At 41.7% G+C, this 19628-nt stretch overlaps 2 protein-coding genes across 5 annotated transcripts in view; one reads left to right on the plus strand and one right to left on the minus strand.

Moving 5' to 3' along the window:
* The window catches only part of LOC129928052 (uncharacterized), a 235825-nt gene that overhangs the window by 174780 nt on the left and 41417 nt on the right, over window positions 1-19628 (minus strand). The gene's annotated exons all lie outside the window — the stretch shown is intronic.
* The window catches only part of LOC106071585 (carnitine O-acetyltransferase-like), a 59090-nt gene that overhangs the window by 5839 nt on the left and 33623 nt on the right, over window positions 1-19628 (plus strand). For 2 of the 4 annotated variants that reach the window (XM_056040095.1, XM_056040096.1), the window contains 3 exons: window positions 4143-4337; window positions 6013-6093; window positions 6961-7079. In XM_056040095.1, coding sequence (XP_055896070.1) covers window positions 4143-4337; window positions 6013-6093; window positions 6961-7079 — 395 coding nt within the window. Of the gene's footprint in view, window positions 1-173; window positions 395-4142; window positions 4338-6012; window positions 6094-6960; window positions 7080-19628 lie in introns of those variants that run through there. The other 2 variants (XM_056040098.1, XM_056040097.1) reach the window with 2 other exon arrangements.

The following is a 19628-nucleotide window of genomic DNA, read 5'->3' on the forward strand; positions in this document are numbered from 1 at the left end:
GTGAGATACCGTCGCTGGCTTAGATCTATAGCTCTATCAGGGGTACTATCACTTAGCTGATAAAAAAAAAAGTGTAGTGCTTTTAATAGACTTTTTTTTTCTTACATTATTTGACCTACTTGCAAACCCCCCCCCAACACACTTTATATTTTGCGATAACTGGCAGCGTGTGTGTGTGTATGTGTGTGTGTGTGGATGTACGCTTAAGCGTAACCAATGTCTTTATATTGTAACGTAAGAACCACAATCACGACCATCACTAGCCACCAGTTATCCTGTGAGATCTAGTAAGTAAGGTTTTCACTTCACTGTAAGGAAACTCTTCTACATAGACACTTGTTGGTCTAAATCTTTGGGCACTGACGTGTTGTAGGCACTACACTTTGACTGCCAGGTAATAGCAGCATTATACTGTCACTTGTGTCATTCTCTTTTTTAATGTTGTGGTTTAACTTAGAACATTTATCGTGTGATTTGTGCTTGATAGATCCGAGAGGTGACATTGTTTGTAAAACGTTTTACACGTTTCGGTTGTTCCTTCAGAGTTGAAGATAATCACTTCCTAGTCCAAACCTCCCGCAGGACGACGGGGGATGGGAGAGGGCAGGGTTTGAACCCTGGACCATCGATAAATCTGAACGACAGTCCAGCGCGCAAACCGCACGACCAGGCAGCCATCACATTGGTAAGCTGTGTATAGTTTAAGGTGGATAGGTTAAGTCGTCTTCGTATTTGATTGGATTCTTTGATTGAAAATAAAGATCTTGTAACATTTAAATGGAGGATGGCTGCCTGGTCGTGTGGTCTGCGCTTGAATCTGTCGCCAGAGTGGTACCAGATTTAAACCCGGATAGATGCCTGGTCGTATGGTCTGCGCTGGGAATGTCACCACGCTCAGATTTAAACCCAGATGGATGCCAAGACTGCTGTCTTGCAGGAGGCTTGGGTTGGGATGGAATAATCTTCATTTCTGGACGAACGCTCGAAACTTTAAGAACAACTTCTATAGCTGTGCTTTGGTCTAGCTTGTGTTAAGTTCTTCTTACTTTTCCTATGCAGACTATGTTACATTGCCAAAGTCTATAAATTATGGCGTTTGGACTTTGGTTTTGAGCGCTGTCTCTGTTTAGAAGTAGACCATCGTACCGTGGTACTGATTTATAGCCTATAGACTGCATTGCAAGTATGTCCAAGGGCAAACACTCACGTGTTTAAGAGTTTCGCTTTAAAACGTTTTACATTTTGACTGATACACCAACGTTGTCATCTTGTCTTATAAATGACAGACGTTACTTCAAAAGAGATGTAATTACGTCCTGCGCGTCTCCCTGTGTCAATCTCGTCACGCATGTTAATCAATGACTTAAAATCTGCCACGTCGTTGGTTTTCCTGGCTGATTCTGGCAACCCATTCCATGCCCTAATTGACATAATCTCATCTTATCTTATAATCGGATCTTATAGATTCCTTTTGTGCCAAAATATTGTTAGGTCCTACTCAAATCTATGCAAGCATGCGTTAATCTAGTTTCTATGCTAATTAAATGTTTTCCTGGCTGATCTCGGCAACTTGTTCATTGTGTTATTAGGTCAATAAGTACTAACTACCTCGTAATATGGTGCCCACATATAATCTGAATAGTCCTTTCTCTCTCTCTCTCTTTTTGCTACCATCTCACTCTCTCTCTCATACACTCACACAAACAACTCCTAAGTTATGACCCTCACACAAACAACTCCTAACTTATGACCCTCACACACCCCACAACTTCTAAGTTATGACCCTCACACACCCCACAACTCCTAAGTTATAACCCTCACACACCCCACAACTTCTAAGTTATGACCCTCACACCCCCCACAACTCCTAAGTTATGACCCTCCATATTCTGCAACTCCTAAGTTATGACCCTCACACACCCCACAACTCCTAAATTATGACCCTCACAAACCCCACAACTCCTAAGTTATGACCCTCACACACTCAGCAACTCCTAAGTTATGACCCTCACACACCCCACAACTCCTAAGTTAATGACCATTACTTCCTTTTGATATCAAAACTCCGCCAATCTGCCAGTCCATCATAATCCATCACTCATATGCACCCTAGTATGCTAACTTTGAGTCAGTGACTCCCATAATTTCATCCTGTGATCCTACTATTTTGCATTTTACTTCTTATACAGAATGTTGTGACACTGTTTTCCTCTCAGGCTTAATAGTATTTCTTTCTCACATACCCCTCAGTCTCCATTTGTCCTGCAGTTTGACTCCCACTCAAAACCATTAACCTAACACCCAGATCATAAGCTATTTACCAGATGTAGCAGTTAAAAATCCAAACACAACTTTGGGCACAGCAATTCAGCAACCTCCCTGTGTGTCCATTAAAATATCATGTTTCTAACCAATTAAGTCAGTAGTTGTCAATAATTTTGTTTTTATAACTTGAGGCGGTATATTGGTGATAGCCTTATGTCTAAATTGATAGTGGCCTCCTAGTAATAGAAGAAAAAAATAGATGTTTTCACAGATACCAGATATTAGATACAATTAGTGACACTATTTTGTTAACATGTTGGGTTTTCATTTTCCTTCTACTAAAGTTGATTCAAGTACAAATTCAGTAAAGTGTCAAGTTGTTCCTATAATTACCTGAACTTGTATTACATTAGCTGACAAAACCTTGTACATTATTTTCCTACTTTCTAGAACTTCCACCTCTCTATCTCTCTCTCTCTCCCTTTCCTACTCGGATTTATAAATGACCAGAGGATGCTTGAAAGTTATGGTGAGATCACTAGTTGACTAAATATTTTTAAGCCTGTGCAGAAGGAATACACATTATTTTTAGCTTCGTTCTTTGTGGGATTTGAAATCTTTTATGAAAAAAAAATAGTTGTGACACAATTACATAAAATTCAAAATTGAAAAAAAAAAAATAAATAAATAAAAGATAGTTTAACTTTGACACTGAGTTTAAATTTGAATAGCCTGCTGATTCAGTTTGAGAAGATGATGCATGATGCATGTCCTGATGCACTTGATAAAGAATGTGATTTGGTGAAGTATAAGTTAGATTCTACTGTTACATTTTTTGTTTGTTCTCAGTGTGATTTTTTTTAATGCTGTGTATTTATTAGTGAGTAGAAAAAAATTGATAATAGCTCAATTTATTTTTAAATTGTCAGAATCCTTAAGAGGGCCAGAAGCTTACACTTTCTTCTCACCAGTAGTATTGAAAGCTATTGTTTTACATTATCTTGCAAAAAAATATTGTTCATTGCACAGTTCTTCCCCTTTAGGATTAGCCGCACACAAGATTTTATCATTGCAAACTCCTCACCCCCAAAAAATGTTTTTCCTTTCGCAACTTCACATCACTGCTATTTACTTAAAAAGTTAAATCATTAGACTTAGACATCAGTGGCATTGTAATTTTGGTGTGAAAGGGTATACATTGCACCCAGATCTTTGGTCTTAGGGGACCACAGAATCCCTTTAAAGAAAAAAACAAACACTTTTCCACTGTAAAAATGTAAATGTATCAAATTTATCATTTATTGCTTGTAAGAAGTCATTATTGAATCTAGTGTAATGACATTATGATTTGTAAAAGATAGTAGTTCAATAGGTGAATGGCAGACTAGGCATGGACCCAATGAGGCTAATTGCACAGAAAGATATTGATACATAAAGAATGACTAGATTTGGTTTTTATCAAAATATCCCTGCAGAAGGAGAGTTAAATGTCAAACCTTGTGGTCCATAGGATAGATGATGTTAAGGTCATCTGTTTCTATGGCCCACGGCTATGAGGTGACTGTCATTGTTGCCAGCATAATGACCAACTGCCTCTACTTTTCCACAATCAATGTCAGGTACCCAATAGACCTGGGTGACACGGAGAACCCCTATAGGTCCTGAAATTAAAAATCCTAGTCGTGACCAAGATTCAAACCTAGGACCCTCTGGTTTGGAAGCCAAGTGCTTTACCTCTTACAGCTTCTCATACACTACTGGGATGCACCAGAAATTTCTCCTTGATTTATGTCGAGATTGATAAAAATATATTCTTCTTGTAAAAGTTCTCTTAGGTTATCAGCTAGTGATGACTTTGGCATTGTGGCTATTTACAGGTCCAGGCAACTGGTGCTCTAAGCAGGATGGTAGTGAAAGAGCAGTCACACTATATTATCCCCAGGGGAAGGACCTTCTCTGTCCAGTACTCCCTGCCCAAGCTGCCAGTGCCTCAGCTGGAACAGACGCTGAAGAAGTACCTAGAGACATGTAGACCTTTACTTACAGATGACCAATACAAGGCAACTGAACAGGTATGTCAACATTGGGATGCCATATTTATATTAAGTTAACAAGTTTATCTCAAAATTCTTCTTTTACAACTCTTCAAATGTCTAATTCACTCTTAGTTTATAAAGCTTATATCAACTCACTCTGTCTATCTGGGTTGTAGACATAGGTTTGCAGACCTGGGAAGGCTGTATCATCTTGTATCAGTCTGAAATTTCACACAATTATTTCTTTAACCTGACAACACAAGAATCAATTTTTTTTAAATTAACCAATTAGTTTATTAACTATTGGTAATTAATTATTTTGTTTGGTACCTCAAACAAGGGAAAGAAATTGTACTTGATCAAATGGTGGTATAAGCTGAATTAGTCCCCTTTATAGGCCGTCGTCTGAGGCTTAGTGAACACAAAGCATGAAATAGAAACAATACAATACTATAAAACAAATTATACAATCTTCCATGTTCATACACTCTTTGCTAGCAGAGTGGTTACCGTGTTGGCTTGAGAAGCCTGGGAAGGCTTTACAAAGGCTTTACCCCATGAATTTCGAATTCAGGTCATTCACTTTTTAACTACTGTTAAAGAATGATCACCCAGATACCCCGTTCTTTTTCCCCTCACCTGTTTCCAACTTGTCCTGACAAGTGATAGGATCATAGCGTATTGAGATAGCTACAAGCATGAAATTGTGCTAAATAAAAACAATTGGTAAAAATATTTCTAAATGTACAGATTTATTATTGTTAGTCTAGATCTATTAGACATTTAATTACACGACTGATCCAAACTAATTGATAAACTTAAAATAAGCTTTGTTTTTGTTTTTTTTTGTTTTTTTTATATTTTGCTTGTTATCTGTTTTCATATTCCAGCAGAGTAAAAGCTATTTATTGTCACTCTTTCCTGCTCTAAAACGTGTTCTACAATTATTCTCAATTCTTTGCAATACAATTCTTACATTTCCTCCCATTGGCTTGCAAACTGTTTACGGGGTCAGACTGGGTTGAACCTGGACCCTGAATAAATATTTTGAAAACTGTTCTAACAATTTGTGTTCAGTAAAGAGGTGAATAAATAAATGAACATTTTGTGCACCATTTTATGTAGAAATTAGCTGGGCTGTATTAGAAGAACTCCTTACAATAATGAAGAATTCAAGAAATAAATAGAATGAGAAATTCTAGAGCACCATCAGCTTCATAAAGGAGGAATTGATTTAAAAAATATTGTGTGTGTGTTACTTGTTACACTGTTTAGTCTGTCTGCATCATGGGCTTGCAGACCTTACAGTTTTGCAGACATTTATCAATATCTGTGGCATGTCGGGGGAAGACCTTGTTTCATAAGATGTATGTCAATTGTTTTACAAAGCTAATGTTATCCATCTAAATCTTATCTTAGACTGCACTGTGATTCTTCTGTTGGCCAATATGTATTAACATGGAACATCTACAAGATATCTAGTTCCTTTTCCACCATTCTGAGAAAGCTTTTTATGCCATGGCATGCTTTTTTCTAATTTTAACCACAGAATAATTAGCCTTAGAATTTGATTTTGCTAATATTCTATATTCTCTGCCATGATCAAAAATTCTTATAGTCCAAACTAGCATTTATTTATTTATTAAACATGTTTACTTACAAATTTAGAAGATAAAAATTTTTATCTCCTTTTTAACTTTTTTTGTTGTAGATAGTCCATGAGTTCCAGATTACAGAAGGTCCTGTTCTTCAGAAACTCCTTGAAGAGAGAGCTGCTAAACACTTGAACTGGGTAAATTAAACACTTGAACTGAGTAAATTAAACACTTGAACTGGGTAAATTAAACACTTGAACTGGGTAAATTAAACACATGAACTGGGTAAATTTCATTGATTCAGATAAAAATCTGTATCTTTTCTTCTTTAATTGTAATAATAATGTCTGGATGCATTGTTCAATCCAAAGACATAAAAACATTAAAAGTGTTACCTGAGATTGAAGATCTAGATTTGAGTCTTTAGTTTACCAGCTCTTATATAATACAGACGTTACTTCAAAAAAGAAGATGATTACGTCCTACGCGTCATCATGCTCTTGTTGATTGCCCAAGTTTGGGAGAGGAAAAAAAGTGGCTAGCCATTTGTTGACCTATTGTCTAAAATCAGAATTTGATTTTCTTCTACTCAAAATCCTTACTATAGTATTTTTGCTTTAAAGCTGGAATTTGTGCATTTGACTTTAATTAACAGCTCTTGGCCTTTGAAAAGTAAATCCAAATTTTGTATTTAAGTCTTAACTATTGTTTAGATGAAAATCAAGACAGATTGTCCCCCCTTGATGATGGTTTCAATTATTGAAAATTAATTATCTTTTTGCTGTCAACACTACACATTTGCTTGTTATATACATTATGAACTAAAAAAACACATACATTGAATACATTTCTCTGTAAAGCATTTGGCAATATATCTAATTTCAACATTAATAGCTCATCAGTGTCAGTGGACATAAATATAATTGAAAGATATTTGAACAAGCCAAAAAAAAAAGTATCAAATGGTGCTAATGACTTAAGCTCCATTAAAAGTCGAGCCCAAAGAAACAAAGAGCATACACTTGTTGCTTCGAGTTCCTCAATGGGTGTTACAACTCTTGCAGCTCTCCGACTGGTGGAAACATGTGGCCTACCTTGACTGTCGAGACCCAATTGTGGTGAATGTGAACCCTGGCTTGGTGTTGCCGAGGCAAAGTTACAGGGGACAGAAAGAACAGCTAGCGTAAGTCTGAACATACACATACCTTAAAGAAGCTATTTCTAGACTTCACGATTTTTTAATAAATTAATCTTTGAACTGCCGGTTGTCTTATCAGTTTATTACAAATTGTTTTAAAAGTAATAACTTGACTTACTAGACTTTGTCCTTTTGACTCCCAGTGGAACATAGAGCCGCAGCAGCACTTTACTATTGGACTCTGTTCTAGGCAATCCCTTGTAGATTATGTCATCTTTACTTCTTGGTCTTACGGTCTCCTCCATGTTTGCTTTGGTCTCCTCCATGTTTGCTTTGGTCTCCTCCATGTTTGCTTTGGTCTCCTCCATGTTTGCTTTGGTCTCCTCCATGTTTGCTTTGGTCTCCTCCCTGTTTGCTTTGTCTCCTCCATGTTTGCTTTGTCTCCTCCATGTTTGCTTTGGTCTCCTCCATGTTTGCTTTGGTCTCCTCCATGTTTGCTTTGGTCTCCTCCATGTTTGCTTTGGTCTCCTCCCTGTTTGCTTTGTCTCCTCCCTGTTTGCTTTGTCTCCTCCCTGTTTGCTTTGTCTCCTCCATGTTTGATTTGGTCTCCTCCATGTTTGATTTGGTCTCCTCCCTGTTTGATTTGGTCTCCTCCATGTTGGCTTTGGTCTCCTCCGTGTTTGCTTTGGTCTCCTCCATGTTTGCTTTGGTCTCCTCCATGTTTGCTTTGGTCTCCTCCATGTTTGCTTTGGTCTCCTCCATGTTTGCTTTGGTCTCCTCCCTGTTTGCTTTGTCTCCTCCATGTTTGCTTTGTCTCCTCCATGTTTGCTTTGGTCTCCTCCATGTTTGCTTTGGTCTCCTCCATGTCTGCTTTGGTCTCCTCCATGTTTGCTTTGGTCTCCTCCCTGTTTGCTTTGTCTCCTCCCTGTTTGCTTTGTCTCCTCCCTGTTTGCTTTGTCTCCTCCATGTTTGATTTGGTCTCCTCCATGTTTGATTTGGTCTCCTCCCTGTTTGATTTGGTCTTCTCCATGTTGGCTTTGGTCTCCTCCATGTTTGCTTTGGTCTCCTCCATGTTTGCTTTGGTCTCCTCCATGTTTACTTTGGTCTCCTCCATGTTTGCTTTGGTCTCCTCCATGTTTACTTTGGTCTCCTCCATGTTTGCTTTGGTCTCCTCCATGTTTACTTTGGTCTCCTCCATGTTTGCTTTGGTCTCCTCCATGTTTACTTTGGTCTCCTCCATGTTTACTTTGGTCTCCTCCCTGTTTGATTTGGTCTCCTCCATGTTTGCTTTGGTCTTCTCCATGTTTGCTTTGGTCTCCTCCATGTTTACTTTGGTCTCCTCCATGTTTACTTTGGTCTCCTCCATGTTTGCTTTGTCTCCTCCATGTTTGCTTTGTCTCCTCCATGTTTGCTTTGTCTCCTCCATGTTTGATTTGGTCTCCTCCATGTTTGATTTGGTCTCCTCCATGTTTGATTTGGTCTCCTCCATGTTTGATTTGGTCTCCTCCATGTTTGATTTGGTCTCCTCCATGTTTGCTTTGGTCTCCTCCATGTTTGATTTGGTCTCCTCCATGTTTGCTTTGGTCTCCTCCCTGTTTGATTTGGTCTCCTCCATGTTTGCTTTGGTCTCCTCCATGTTTGCTTTGGTCTCCTCCATGTTTGCTTTGGTCTCCTCCATGTTTGCTTTGGTCTCGTCCATGTTTTCTTTGGTCTCCTCCATGTTTGCTTTGTCTCCTCCATGTTTGCTTTGGTCTCCTCCATGTTTGCTTTGTCTCCTCCATGTTTTCTTTGGTCTCCTCCATGTTTTCTTTGGTCTCCTCCATGTTTGCTTTGTCTCCTCCATGTTTGCTTTGGTCTCCTCCATGTTTGCTTTGTCTCCTCCATGTTTGCTTTGGTCTCCTCCATGTTTTCTTTGGTCTCCTCCATGTTTGCTTTGTCTCCTCCATGTTTGCTTTGGTCTCCTCCATGTTTGCTTTGTCTCCTCCATGTTTGCTTTGGTCTCCTCCATGTTTTCTTTGGTCTCCTCCATGTTTGCTTTGTCTCCTCCATGTTTGCTTTGGTCTCCTCCATGTTTGCTTTGTCTCCTCCATGTTTGCTTTGGTCTCCTCCATGTTTGCTTTGGTCTCTTCCATGTTTGCTTTGGTCTCCTCCATGTTTGCTTTGGTCTCTTCCATGTTTGCTTTGGTCTCCTTCATGTTTGCTTTGGTCTCCTCCATGTTTGCTTTGGTCTCCTCCATGTTTGCTTTGGTCTCTTCCATGTTTTCTTTGGTCTCCTCCATGTTTACTTTGGTCTCCTCCATGTTTGATTTGGTCTCCTCCATGTTTGCTTTGGTCTCCTTCATGTTTGCTTTGGTCTCTTCCATGTTTGCTTTGGTCTCCTTCATGTTTGCTTTGGTCTCTTCCATGTTTGCTTTGGTCTCCTTCATGTTTGCTTTGGTCTCTTCTATGTTTGCTTTGGTCTCCTTCATGTTTGCTTTGGTCTCTTCCATGTTTGCTTTGGTCTCCTCCATGTTTGCTTTGGTCTCTTCCATGTTTGCTTTGGTCTCCTTCATGTTTGCTTTGGTCTCTTCCATGTTTGCTTTGGTCTCCTTCATGTTTGCTTTGGTCTCTTCCATGTTTGCTTTGGTCTCCTTCATGTTTGCTTTGGTCTCTTCCATGTTTGCTTTGGTCTCCTTCATGTTTGCTTTGGTCTCTTCCATGTTTGCTTTGGTCTCCTTCATGTTTGCTTTGGTCTCTTCCATGTTTGCTTTGGTCTCCTCCATGTTTGCTTTGGTCTCTTCCATGTTTGCTTTGGTCTCCTCCATGTTTGCTTTGGTCTCTTCCATGTTTGCTTTGGTCTCCTCCATGTTTGCTTTGGTCTCTTCCATGTTTGCTTTGGTCTCCTTCATGTTTGCTTTGGTCTCCTCCATATTTGCTTTGGTCTCCTCCATGTTTGCTTTGGTCTCCTCCATGTTTTCTTTGGTCTCCTCCATGTTTGCTTTGGTCTCTTCCATGTTTGATTTGGTCTCCTCCATGTTTGCTTTGGTCTCTTCCATGTTTGCTTTGGTCTCCTTCATGTTTGCTTTGGTCTCTTCCATGTTTGCTTTGGTCTCTTTCATGTTTGCTTTGGTCTCTTCCATGTTTGCTTTGGTCTCCTCCATGTTTGCTTTGGTCTCTTCCATGTTTGCTTTGGTCTCTTCCATGTTTGCTTTGGTCTCCTCCATGTTTGCTTTGGTCTCCTCCATGTTTGCTTTGGTCTCGTCCATGTTTTCTTTGGTCTCCTCCATGTTTGCTTTGTCTCCTCCATGTTTGCTTTGGTCTCCTCCATGTTTGCTTTGGTCTCGTCCATGTTTTCTTTGGTCTCCTCCATGTTTGCTTTGTCTCCTCCATGTTTGCTTTGGTCTCCTCCATGTTTGCTTTGGTCTCGTCCATGTTTTCTTTGGTCTCCTCCATGTTTGCTTTGTCTCCTCCATGTTTGCTTTGGTCTCCTCCATGTTTGCTTTGGTCTCTTCCATGTTTGCTTTGGTCTCCTTCATGTTTGCTTTGGTCTCTTCCATGTTTGCTTTGGTCTCCTTCATGTTTGCTTTGGTCTCTTCCATGTTTGCTTTGGTCTCCTTCATGTTTGCTTTGGTCTCTTCCATGTTTGCTTTGGTCTCCTTCATGTTTGCTTTGGTCTCTTCCATGTTTGCTTTGGTCTCCTTCATGTTTGCTTTGGTCTCTTCCATGTTTGCTTTGGTCTCCTCCATGTTTGCTTTGGTCTCTTCCATGTTTGCTTTGGTCTCCTCCATGTTTGCTTTGGTCTCTTCCATGTTTGCTTTGGTCTCCTCCATGTTTGCTTTGGTCTCCTTCATGTTTGCTTTGGTCTCTTCCATGTTTGCTTTGGTCTCCTCCATGTTTGCTTTGGTCTCTTCCATGTTTGCTTTGGTCTCCTTCATGTTTGCTTTGGTCTCCTCCATGTTTTCTTTGGTCTCCTCCATGTTTGCTTTGGTCTCCTCCCTGTTTGCTTTGTCTCCTCCATGTTTGCTTTGGTCTCCTCCATGTTTGATTTGGTCTCCTACATGTTTACTTTGGTCTCCTCCATGTTTGATTTGGTCTCCTCCATGTTTACTTTGGTCACCTCCATGTTTGATTTGGTCTCCTCCATGTTTACTTTGGTCTCCTCCATGTTTACTTTGGTCTCCTCCATGTTTGCTTTGGTCTCCCTGTTTGCTTTGTCTCCTCCATGTTTGCTTTGGTCTCCTCCATGTTTGCTTTGGTCTCCTCCATGTTTACTTTGGTCTCCTCCATGTTTGCTTTGGTCTCCTCCATGTTTGCTTTGGTCTCCTCCATGTTTACTTTGGTCTCCTCCATGTTTGCTTTGGTCTCCCTGTTTGCTTTATCTCCTCCATGTTTACTTTGTCTCCTCCATGTTTACTTTGTCTCCTCCATGTTTGCTTTGTCTCCTCCATGTTTGCTTTGGTCTCCTCCATGTTTGATTTGGTCTCCTCCATGTTTGATTTGGTCTCCTCCCTGTTTGCTTTGGTCTCCTCCATGTTTGCTTTGGTCTCCTCCATGTTTGCTTTGGTCTCTTCCATGTTTGCTTTGTCTCCTCCATGTTTGCTTTGTCTCCTCCATGTTTGATTTGGTCTCCTCCATGTTTGATTTGGTCTCCTCCATGTTTGCTTTGGTCTCCTCCATGTTTGCTTTGGTCTCTTCCATGTTTGCTTTGGTCTCCTCCATGTTTACCTTGGTCTCCTCCATGTTTGATTTGGTCTCCTCCATGTTTGCTTTGGTCTCTTCCATGTTTGCTTTGGTCTCCTCCATGTTTACCTTGGTCTCTTCCATGTTTGCTTTGGTCTCCTCCATGTTTGCTTTGGTCTCTTCCATGTTTGCTTTGGTCTCCTCCATGTTTACCTTGGTCTCCTCCATGTTTGATTTGGTCTCCTCCATGTTTACTTTGGTCTCCTCCATGTTTACTTTGGTCTCCTCCATGTTTGCTTTGGTCTCCCTGTTTGCTTTGTCTCCTCCATGTTTGCTTTGGTCTCCTCCATGTTTGCTTTGGTCTCCTCCATGTTTACTTTGGTCTCCTCCATGTTTGCTTTGGTCTCCTCCATGTTTGCTTTGGTCTCCTCCATGTTTACTTTGGTCTCCTCCATGTTTGCTTTGGTCTCCCTGTTTGCTTTATCTCCTCCATGTTTACTTTGTCTCCTCCATGTTTACTTTGTCTTCTCCATGTTTGCTTTGTCTCCTCCATGTTTGCTTTGGTCTCCTCCATGTTTGATTTGGTCTCCTCCATGTTTGATTTGGTCTCCTCCCTGTTTGCTTTGGTCTCCTCCATGTTTGCTTTGGTCTCCTCCATGTTTGCTTTGGTCTCTTCCATGTTTGCTTTGTCTCCTCCATGTTTGCTTTGTCTCCTCCATGTTTGATTTGGTCTCCTCCATGTTTGATTTGGTCTCCTCCATGTTTGCTTTGGTCTCCTCCATGTTTGCTTTGGTCTCTTCCATGTTTGCTTTGGTCTCCTCCATGTTTACCTTGGTCTCCTCCATGTTTGATTTGGTCTCCTCCATGTTTGCTTTGGTCTCTTCCATGTTTGCTTTGGTCTCCTCCATGTTTACCTTGGTCTCCTCCATGTTTGATTTGGTCTCCTCCATGTTTGCTTTGGTCTCCTCCATGTTTACCTTGGTCTCCTCCATGTTTGCTTTGGTCTCTTCCATGTTTGCTTTGGTCTCCTCCATGTTTACCTTGGTCTCCTCCATGTTTGATTTGGTCTCCTCCATGTTTGCTTTGGTCTCCTCCATGTTTGCTTTGGTCTCCTCCATGTTTGCTTTGGTCTCCTCCATGTTTGCTTTGGTCTCCTCCATGTTTGCTTTGTCTCCTCCATGTTTGCTTTGGTCTCCTCCATGTTTTTTTTGGTCTCCTCCATGTTTGCTTTGTCTCCTCCATGTTTGCTTTGGTCTCCTCCATGTTTGCTTTGGTCTCTTCCATGTTTGCTTTGGTCTCCTCCATGTTTGCTTTGGTCTCTTCCATGTTTGCTTTGGTCTCCTTCATGTTTGCTTTGGTCTCCTCCATGTTTGCTTTGGTCTCCTCCATGTTTGCTTTGGTCTCCTCCATGTTTTCTTTGGTCTTCTCCATGTTTACTTTGGTCTCCTCCATGTTTGATTTGGTCTCCTCCATGTTTGCTTTGGTCTCCTTCATGTTTGCTTTGGTCTCTTCCATGTTTGCTTTGGTCTCCTTCATGTTTGCTTTGGTCTCTTCCATGTTTGCTTTGGTCTCCTTCATGTTTGCTTTGGTCTCTTCCATGTTTGCTTTGGTCTCCTTCATGTTTGCTTTGGTCTCTTCCATGTTTGCTTTGGTCTCCTCCATGTTTGCTTTGGTCTCTTCCATGTTTGCTTTGGTCTCCTTCATGTTTGCTTTGGTCTCTTCCATGTTTGCTTTGGTCTCCTTCATGTTTGCTTTGGTCTCTTCCATGTTTGCTTTGGTCTCCTTCATGTTTGCTTTGGTCTCTTCCATGTTTGCTTTGGTCTCCTCCATGTTTGCTTTGGTCTCTTCCATGTTTGCTTTGGTCTCCTCCATGTTTGCTTTGGTCTCTTCCATGTTTGCTTTGGTCTCCTCCATGTTTGCTTTGGTCTCTTCCATGTTTGCTTTGGTCTCCTTCATGTTTGCTTTGGTCTCCTCCATGTTTGCTTTGGTCTCCTCCATGTTTGCTTTGGTCTCCTCCATGTTTTCTTTGGTCTCCTCCATGTTTACTTTGGTCTCCTCCATGTTTGATTTGGTCTCCTCCATGTTTGCTTTGGTCTCTTCCATGTTTGCTTTGGTCTCCTTCATGTTTTCTTTGGTCTCCTCCATGTTTGCTTTGTCTCCTCCATGTTTGCTTTGGTCTCCTCCATGTTTTCTTTGGTCTCCTCCATGTTTGCTTTGTATCCTCCATGTTTGCTTTGGTCTCCTCCATGTTTGCTTTGGTCTCGTCCATGTTTTCTTTGGTCTCCTCCATGTTTGCTTTGTCTCCTCCATGTTTGCTTTGGTCTCCTCCATGTTTGCTTTGGTCTCCTCCATGTTTGCTTTGGTCTCTTCCATGTTTGCTTTGGTCTCCTTCATGTTTGCTTTGGTCTCTTCCATGTTTGCTTTGGTCTCCTTCATGTTTGCTTTGGTCTCTTCCATGTTTGCTTTGGTCTCCTTCATGTTTGCTTTGGTCTCTTCCATGTTTGCTTTGGTCTCCTTCATGTTTGCTTTGGTCTCTTCCATGTTTGCTTTGGTCTCCTTCATGTTTGCTTTGGTCTCTTCCATGTTTGCTTTGGTCTCCTCCATGTTTGCTTTGGTCTCTTCCATGTTTGCTTTGGTCTCCTCCATGTTTGCTTTGGTCTTTTCCATGTTTGCTTTGGTCTCCTTCATGTTTGCTTTGGTCTCTTCCATGTTTGCTTTGGTCTCCTTCATGTTTGCTTTGGTCTCTTCCATGTTTGCTTTGGTCTCCTCCATGTTTGCTTTGGTCTCTTCCATGTTTGCTTTGGTCTCCTTCATGTTTGCTTTGGTCTCCTCCATGTTTTCTTTGGTCTCCTCCATGTTTGCTTTGGTCTCCTCCCTGTTTGCTTTGTCTCCTCCATGTTTGCTTTGGTCTCCTCCATGTTTTCTTTGGTCTCCTCCATGTTTACTTTGGTCTCCTCCATGTTTGATTTGGTCTCCTCCATGTTTACTTTGGTCTCCTCCATGTTTGATTTGGTCTCCTCCATGTTTACTTTGGTCACCTCCATGTTTGATTTGGTCTCCTCCATGTTTACTTTGGTCTCCTCCATGTTTGCTTTGGTCTCCTCCATGTTTTCTTTGGTCTCCTCCATGTTTGCTTTGGTCTCCTCCATGTTTTCTTTGGTCTCCTCCATGTTTACTTTGGTCTCCTCCATGTTTGATTTGGTCTCCTCCATGTTTACTTTGGTCTCCTCCATGTTTGATTTGGTCTCCTCCATGTTTACTTTGGTCACCTCCATGTTTGATTTGGTCTCCTCCATGTTTACTTTGGTCTCCTCCATGTTTACTTTGGTCTCCTCCATGTTTGCTTTGGTCTCCCTGTTTGCTTTGTCTCCTCCATGTTTGCTTTGGTCTCCTCCATGTTTGCTTTGGTCTCCTCCATGTTTACTTTGGTCTCCTCCATGTTTGCTTTGGTCTCCTCCATGTTTGCTTTGGTCTCCTCCATGTTTACTTTGGTCTCCTCCATGTTTGCTTTGGTCTCCTCCATGTTTGCTTTGGTCTCCTCCATGTTTACTTTGGTCTCCTCCATGTTTGCTTTGGTCTCCCTGTTTGCTTTATCTCCTCCATGTTTACTTTGTCTCCTCCATGTTTACTTTGTCTCCTCCATGTTTGCTTTGTCTCCTCCATGTTTGCTTTGGTCTCCTCCATGTTTGATTTGGTCTCCTCCATGTTTGATTTGGTCTCCTCCCTGTTTGCTTTGGTCTCCTCCATGTTTGCTTTGGTCTCCTCCATGTTTGCTTTGGTCTCTTCCATGTTTGCTTTGTCTCCTCCATGTTTGCTTTGTCTCCTCCATGTTTGATTTGGTCTCCTCCATGTTTGATTTGGTCTCCTCCATGTTTGCTTTGGTCTCCTCCATGTTTGCTTTGGTCTCTTCCATGTTTGCTTTGGTCTCCTCCATGTTTACCTTGGTCTCCTCCATGTTTGATTTGGTCTCCTCCATGTTTGCTTTGGTCTCTTCCATGTTTGCTTTGGTCTCCTCCATGTTTACCTTGGTCTCCTCCATTTTTGATTTGGTCTCCTCCATGTTTGCTTTGGTCTCTTCCATGTTTGCTTTGGTCTCCTTCATGTTTGCTTTGGTCTCCTCCATGTTTTCTTTGGTCTCCTCCATGTTTGCTTTGGTCTCCTCCCTGTTTGCTTTGTCTCCTCCATGTTTGCTTTGGTCTCCTCCATGTTTTCTTTGGTCTCCTCCATGTTTACTTTGGTCTCCTCCATGTTTGATTTGGTCTCCTCCATGTTTACTTTGGTCTCCTCCATGTTTGATTTGGTCTCCTCCATGTTTACTTTGGTCACCTCCATGTTTGATTTGGTCTCCTCCATGTTTACTTTGGTCTCCTCCATATTTACTTTGGTCTCCTCCATGTTTGCTTTGGTCTCCCTGTTTGCTTTGTCTCCTCCATGTTTGCTTTGGTCTCCTCCATGTTTGCTTTGGTCTCCTCCATGTTTACTTTGGTCTCCTCCATGTTTGCTTTGGTCTCCTCCATGTTTGCTTTGGTCTCCTCCATGTTTACTTTGGTCTCCTCCATGTTTGCTTTGGTCTCCTCCATGTTTGCTTTGGTCTCCTCCATGTTTACTTTGGTCTCCTCCATGTTTGCTTTGGTCTCCCTGTTTGCTTTATCTCCTCCATGTTTACTTTGTCTCCTCCATGTTTACTTTGTCTCCTCCATGTTTGCTTTGTCTCCTCCATGTTTGCTTTGGTCTCCTCCATGTTTGATTTGGTCTCCTCCATGTTTGATTTGGTCTCCTCCCTGTTTGCTTTGGTCTCCTCCATGTTTGCTTTGGTCTCCTCCATGTTTGCTTTGGTCTCTTCCATGTTTGCTTTGTCTCCTCCATGTTTGCTTTGTCTCCTCCATGTTTGATTTGGTCTCCTCCATGTTTGATTTGGTCTCCTCCATGTTTGCTTTGGTCTCCTCCATGTTTGCTTTGGTCTCTTCCATGTTTGCTTTGGTCTCCTCCATGTTTACCTTGGTCTCCTCCATGTTTGATTTGGTCTCCTCCATGTTTGCTTTGGTCTCTTCCATGTTTGCTTTGGTCTCCTCCATGTTTACCTTGGTCTCCTCCATTTTTGATTTGGTCTCCTCCATGTTTGCTTTGGTCTCTTCCATGTTTGCTTTGGTCTCCTTCATGTTTGCTTTGGTCTCCTCCATGTTTTCTTTGGTCTCCTCCATGTTTGCTTTGGTCTCCTCCCTGTTTGCTTTGTCTCCTCCATGTTTGCTTTGGTCTCCTCCATGTTTTCTTTGGTCTCCTCCATGTTTACTTTGGTCTCCTCCATGTTTGATTTGGTCTCCTCCATGTTTACTTTGGTCTCCTCCATGTTTGATTTGGTCTCCTCCATGTTTACTTTGGTCACCTCCATGTTTGATTTGGTCTCCTCCATGTTTACTTTGGTCTCCTCCATGTTTACTTTGGTCTCCTCCATGTTTGCTTTGGTCTCCCTGTTTGCTTTGTCTCCTCCATGTTTGCTTTGGTCTCCTCCATGTTTGCTTTGGTCTCCTCCATGTTTACTTTGGTCTCCTCCATGTTTGCTTTGGTCTCCTCCATGTTTGCTTTGGTCTCCTCCATGTTTACTTTGGTCTCCTCCATGTTTGCTTTGGTCTCCCTGTTTGCTTTATCTCCTCCATGTTTACTTTGTCTCCTCCATGTTTACTTTGTCTTCTCCATGTTTGCTTTGTCTCCTCCATGTTTGCTTTGGTCTCCTCCATGTTTGATTTGGTCTCCTCCATGTTTGATTTGGTCTCCTCCCTGTTTGCTTTGGTCTCCTCCATGTTTGCTTTGGTCTCTTCCATGTTTGCTTTGGTCTCCTTCATGTTTGCTTTGGTCTCTTCCATGTTTGCTTTGGTCTCCTTCATGTTTGCTTTGGTCTCTTCCATGTTTGCTTTGGTCTCCTCCATGTTTGCTTTGGTCTCTTCCATGTTTGCTTTGGTCTCCTCCATGTTTGCTTTGGTCTCTTCCATGTTTGCTTTGGTCTCCTCCATGTTTGCTTTGGTCTCTTCCATGTTTGCTTTGGTCTCCTTCATGTTTGCTTTGGTCTCCTCCATATTTGCTTTGGTCTCCTCCATGTTTGCTTTGGTCTCCTCCATGTTTTCTTTGGTCTCCTCCATGTTTGCTTTGGTCTCTTCCATGTTTGATTTGGTCTCCTCCATGTTTGCTTTGGTCTCTTCCATGTTTGCTTTGGTCTCCTTCATGTTTGCTTTGGTCTCTTCCATGTTTGCTTTGGTCTCTTTCATGTTTGCTTTGGTCTCTTCCATGTTTGCTTTGGTCTCCTCCATGTTTGCTTTGGTCTCTTCCATGTTTGCTTTGGTCTCTTCCATGTTTGCTTTGGTCTCCTCCATGTTTGCTTTGGTCTCCTCCATGTTTGCTTTGGTCTCGTCCATGTTTTCTTTGGTCTCCTCCATGTTTGCTTTGTCTCCTCCATGTTTGCTTTGGTCTCCTCCATGTTTGCTTTGGTCTCGTCCATGTTTTCTTTGGTCTCCTCCATGTTTGCTTTGTCTCCTCCATGTTTGCTTTGGTCTCCTCCATGTTTGCTTTGGTCTCGTCCATGTTTTCTTTGGTCTCCTCCATGTTTGCTTTGTCTCCTCCATGTTTGCTTTGGTCTCCTCCATGTTTGCTTTGGTCTCTTCCATGTTTGCTTTGGTCTCCTTCATGTTTGTTTTGGTCTCTTCCATGTTTGCTTTGGTCTCCTTCATGTTTGCTTTGGTCTCTTCCATGTTTGCTTTGGTCTCCTTCATGTTTGCTTTGGTCTCTTCCATGTTTGCTTTGGTCTCCTTCATGTTTGCTTTGGTCTCTTCCATGTTTGCTTTGGTCTCCTTCATGTTTGCTTTGGTCTCTTCCATGTTTGCTTTGGTCTCCTCCATGTTTGCTTTGGTCTCTTCCATGTTTGCTTTGGTCTCCTCCATGTTTGCTTTGGTCTCTTCCATGTTTGCTTTGGTCTCCTCCATGTTTGCTTTGGTCTCCTTCATGTTTGCTTTGGTCTCTTCCATGTTTGCTTTGGTCTCCTCCATGTTTGCTTTGGTCTCTTCCATGTTTGCTTTGGTCTCCTTCATGTTTGCTTTGGTCTCCTCCATGTTTTCTTTGGTCTCCTCCATGTTTGCTTTGGTCTCCTCCCTGTTTGCTTTGTCTCCTCCATGTTTGCTTTGGTCTCCTCCATGTTTGATTTGGTCTCCTACATGTTTACTTTGGTCTCCTCCATGTTTGATTTGGTCTCCTCCATGTTTACTTTGGTCACCTCCATGTTTGATTTGGTCTCCTCCATGTTTACTTTGGTCTCCTCCATGTTTACTTTGGTCTCCTCCATGTTTGCTTTGGTCTCCCTGTTTGCTTTGTCTCCTCCATGTTTGCTTTGGTCTCCTCCATGTTTGCTTTGTCTCCTCCATGTTTGCTTTGGTCTCCTCCATGTTTGCTTTGGTCTCTTCCATGTTTGCTTTGGTCTCCTTCATGTTTGCTTTGGTCTCTTCCATGTTTGCTTTGGTCTCCTTCATGTTTGCTTTGGTCTCTTCCATGTTTGCTTTGGTCTCCTTCATGTTTGCTTTGGTCTCTTCCATGTTTGCTTTGGTCTCCTTCATGTTTGCTTTGGTCTCTTCCATGTTTGCTTTGGTCTCCTTCATGTTTGCTTTGGTCTCTTCCATGTTTGCTTTGGTCTCCTCCATGTTTGCTTTGGTCTCTTCCATGTTTGCTTTGGTCTCCTCCATGTTTGCTTTGGTCTCTTCCATGTTTGCTTTGGTCTCCTCCATGTTTGCTTTGGTCTCCTTCATGTTTGCTTTGGTCTCTTCCATGTTTGCTTTGGTCTCCTCCATGTTTGCTTTGGTCTCTTCCATGTTTGCTTTGGTCTCCTTCATGTTTGCTTTGGTCTCCTCCATGTTTTCTTTGGTCTCCTCCATGTTTGCTTTGGTCTCCTCCCTGTTT

This window comes from Biomphalaria glabrata, chromosome 9 (genome assembly GCF_947242115.1).
Source record: "Biomphalaria glabrata chromosome 9, xgBioGlab47.1, whole genome shotgun sequence".
Lineage (NCBI taxonomy): Eukaryota > Metazoa > Mollusca > Gastropoda > Planorbidae > Biomphalaria > Biomphalaria glabrata.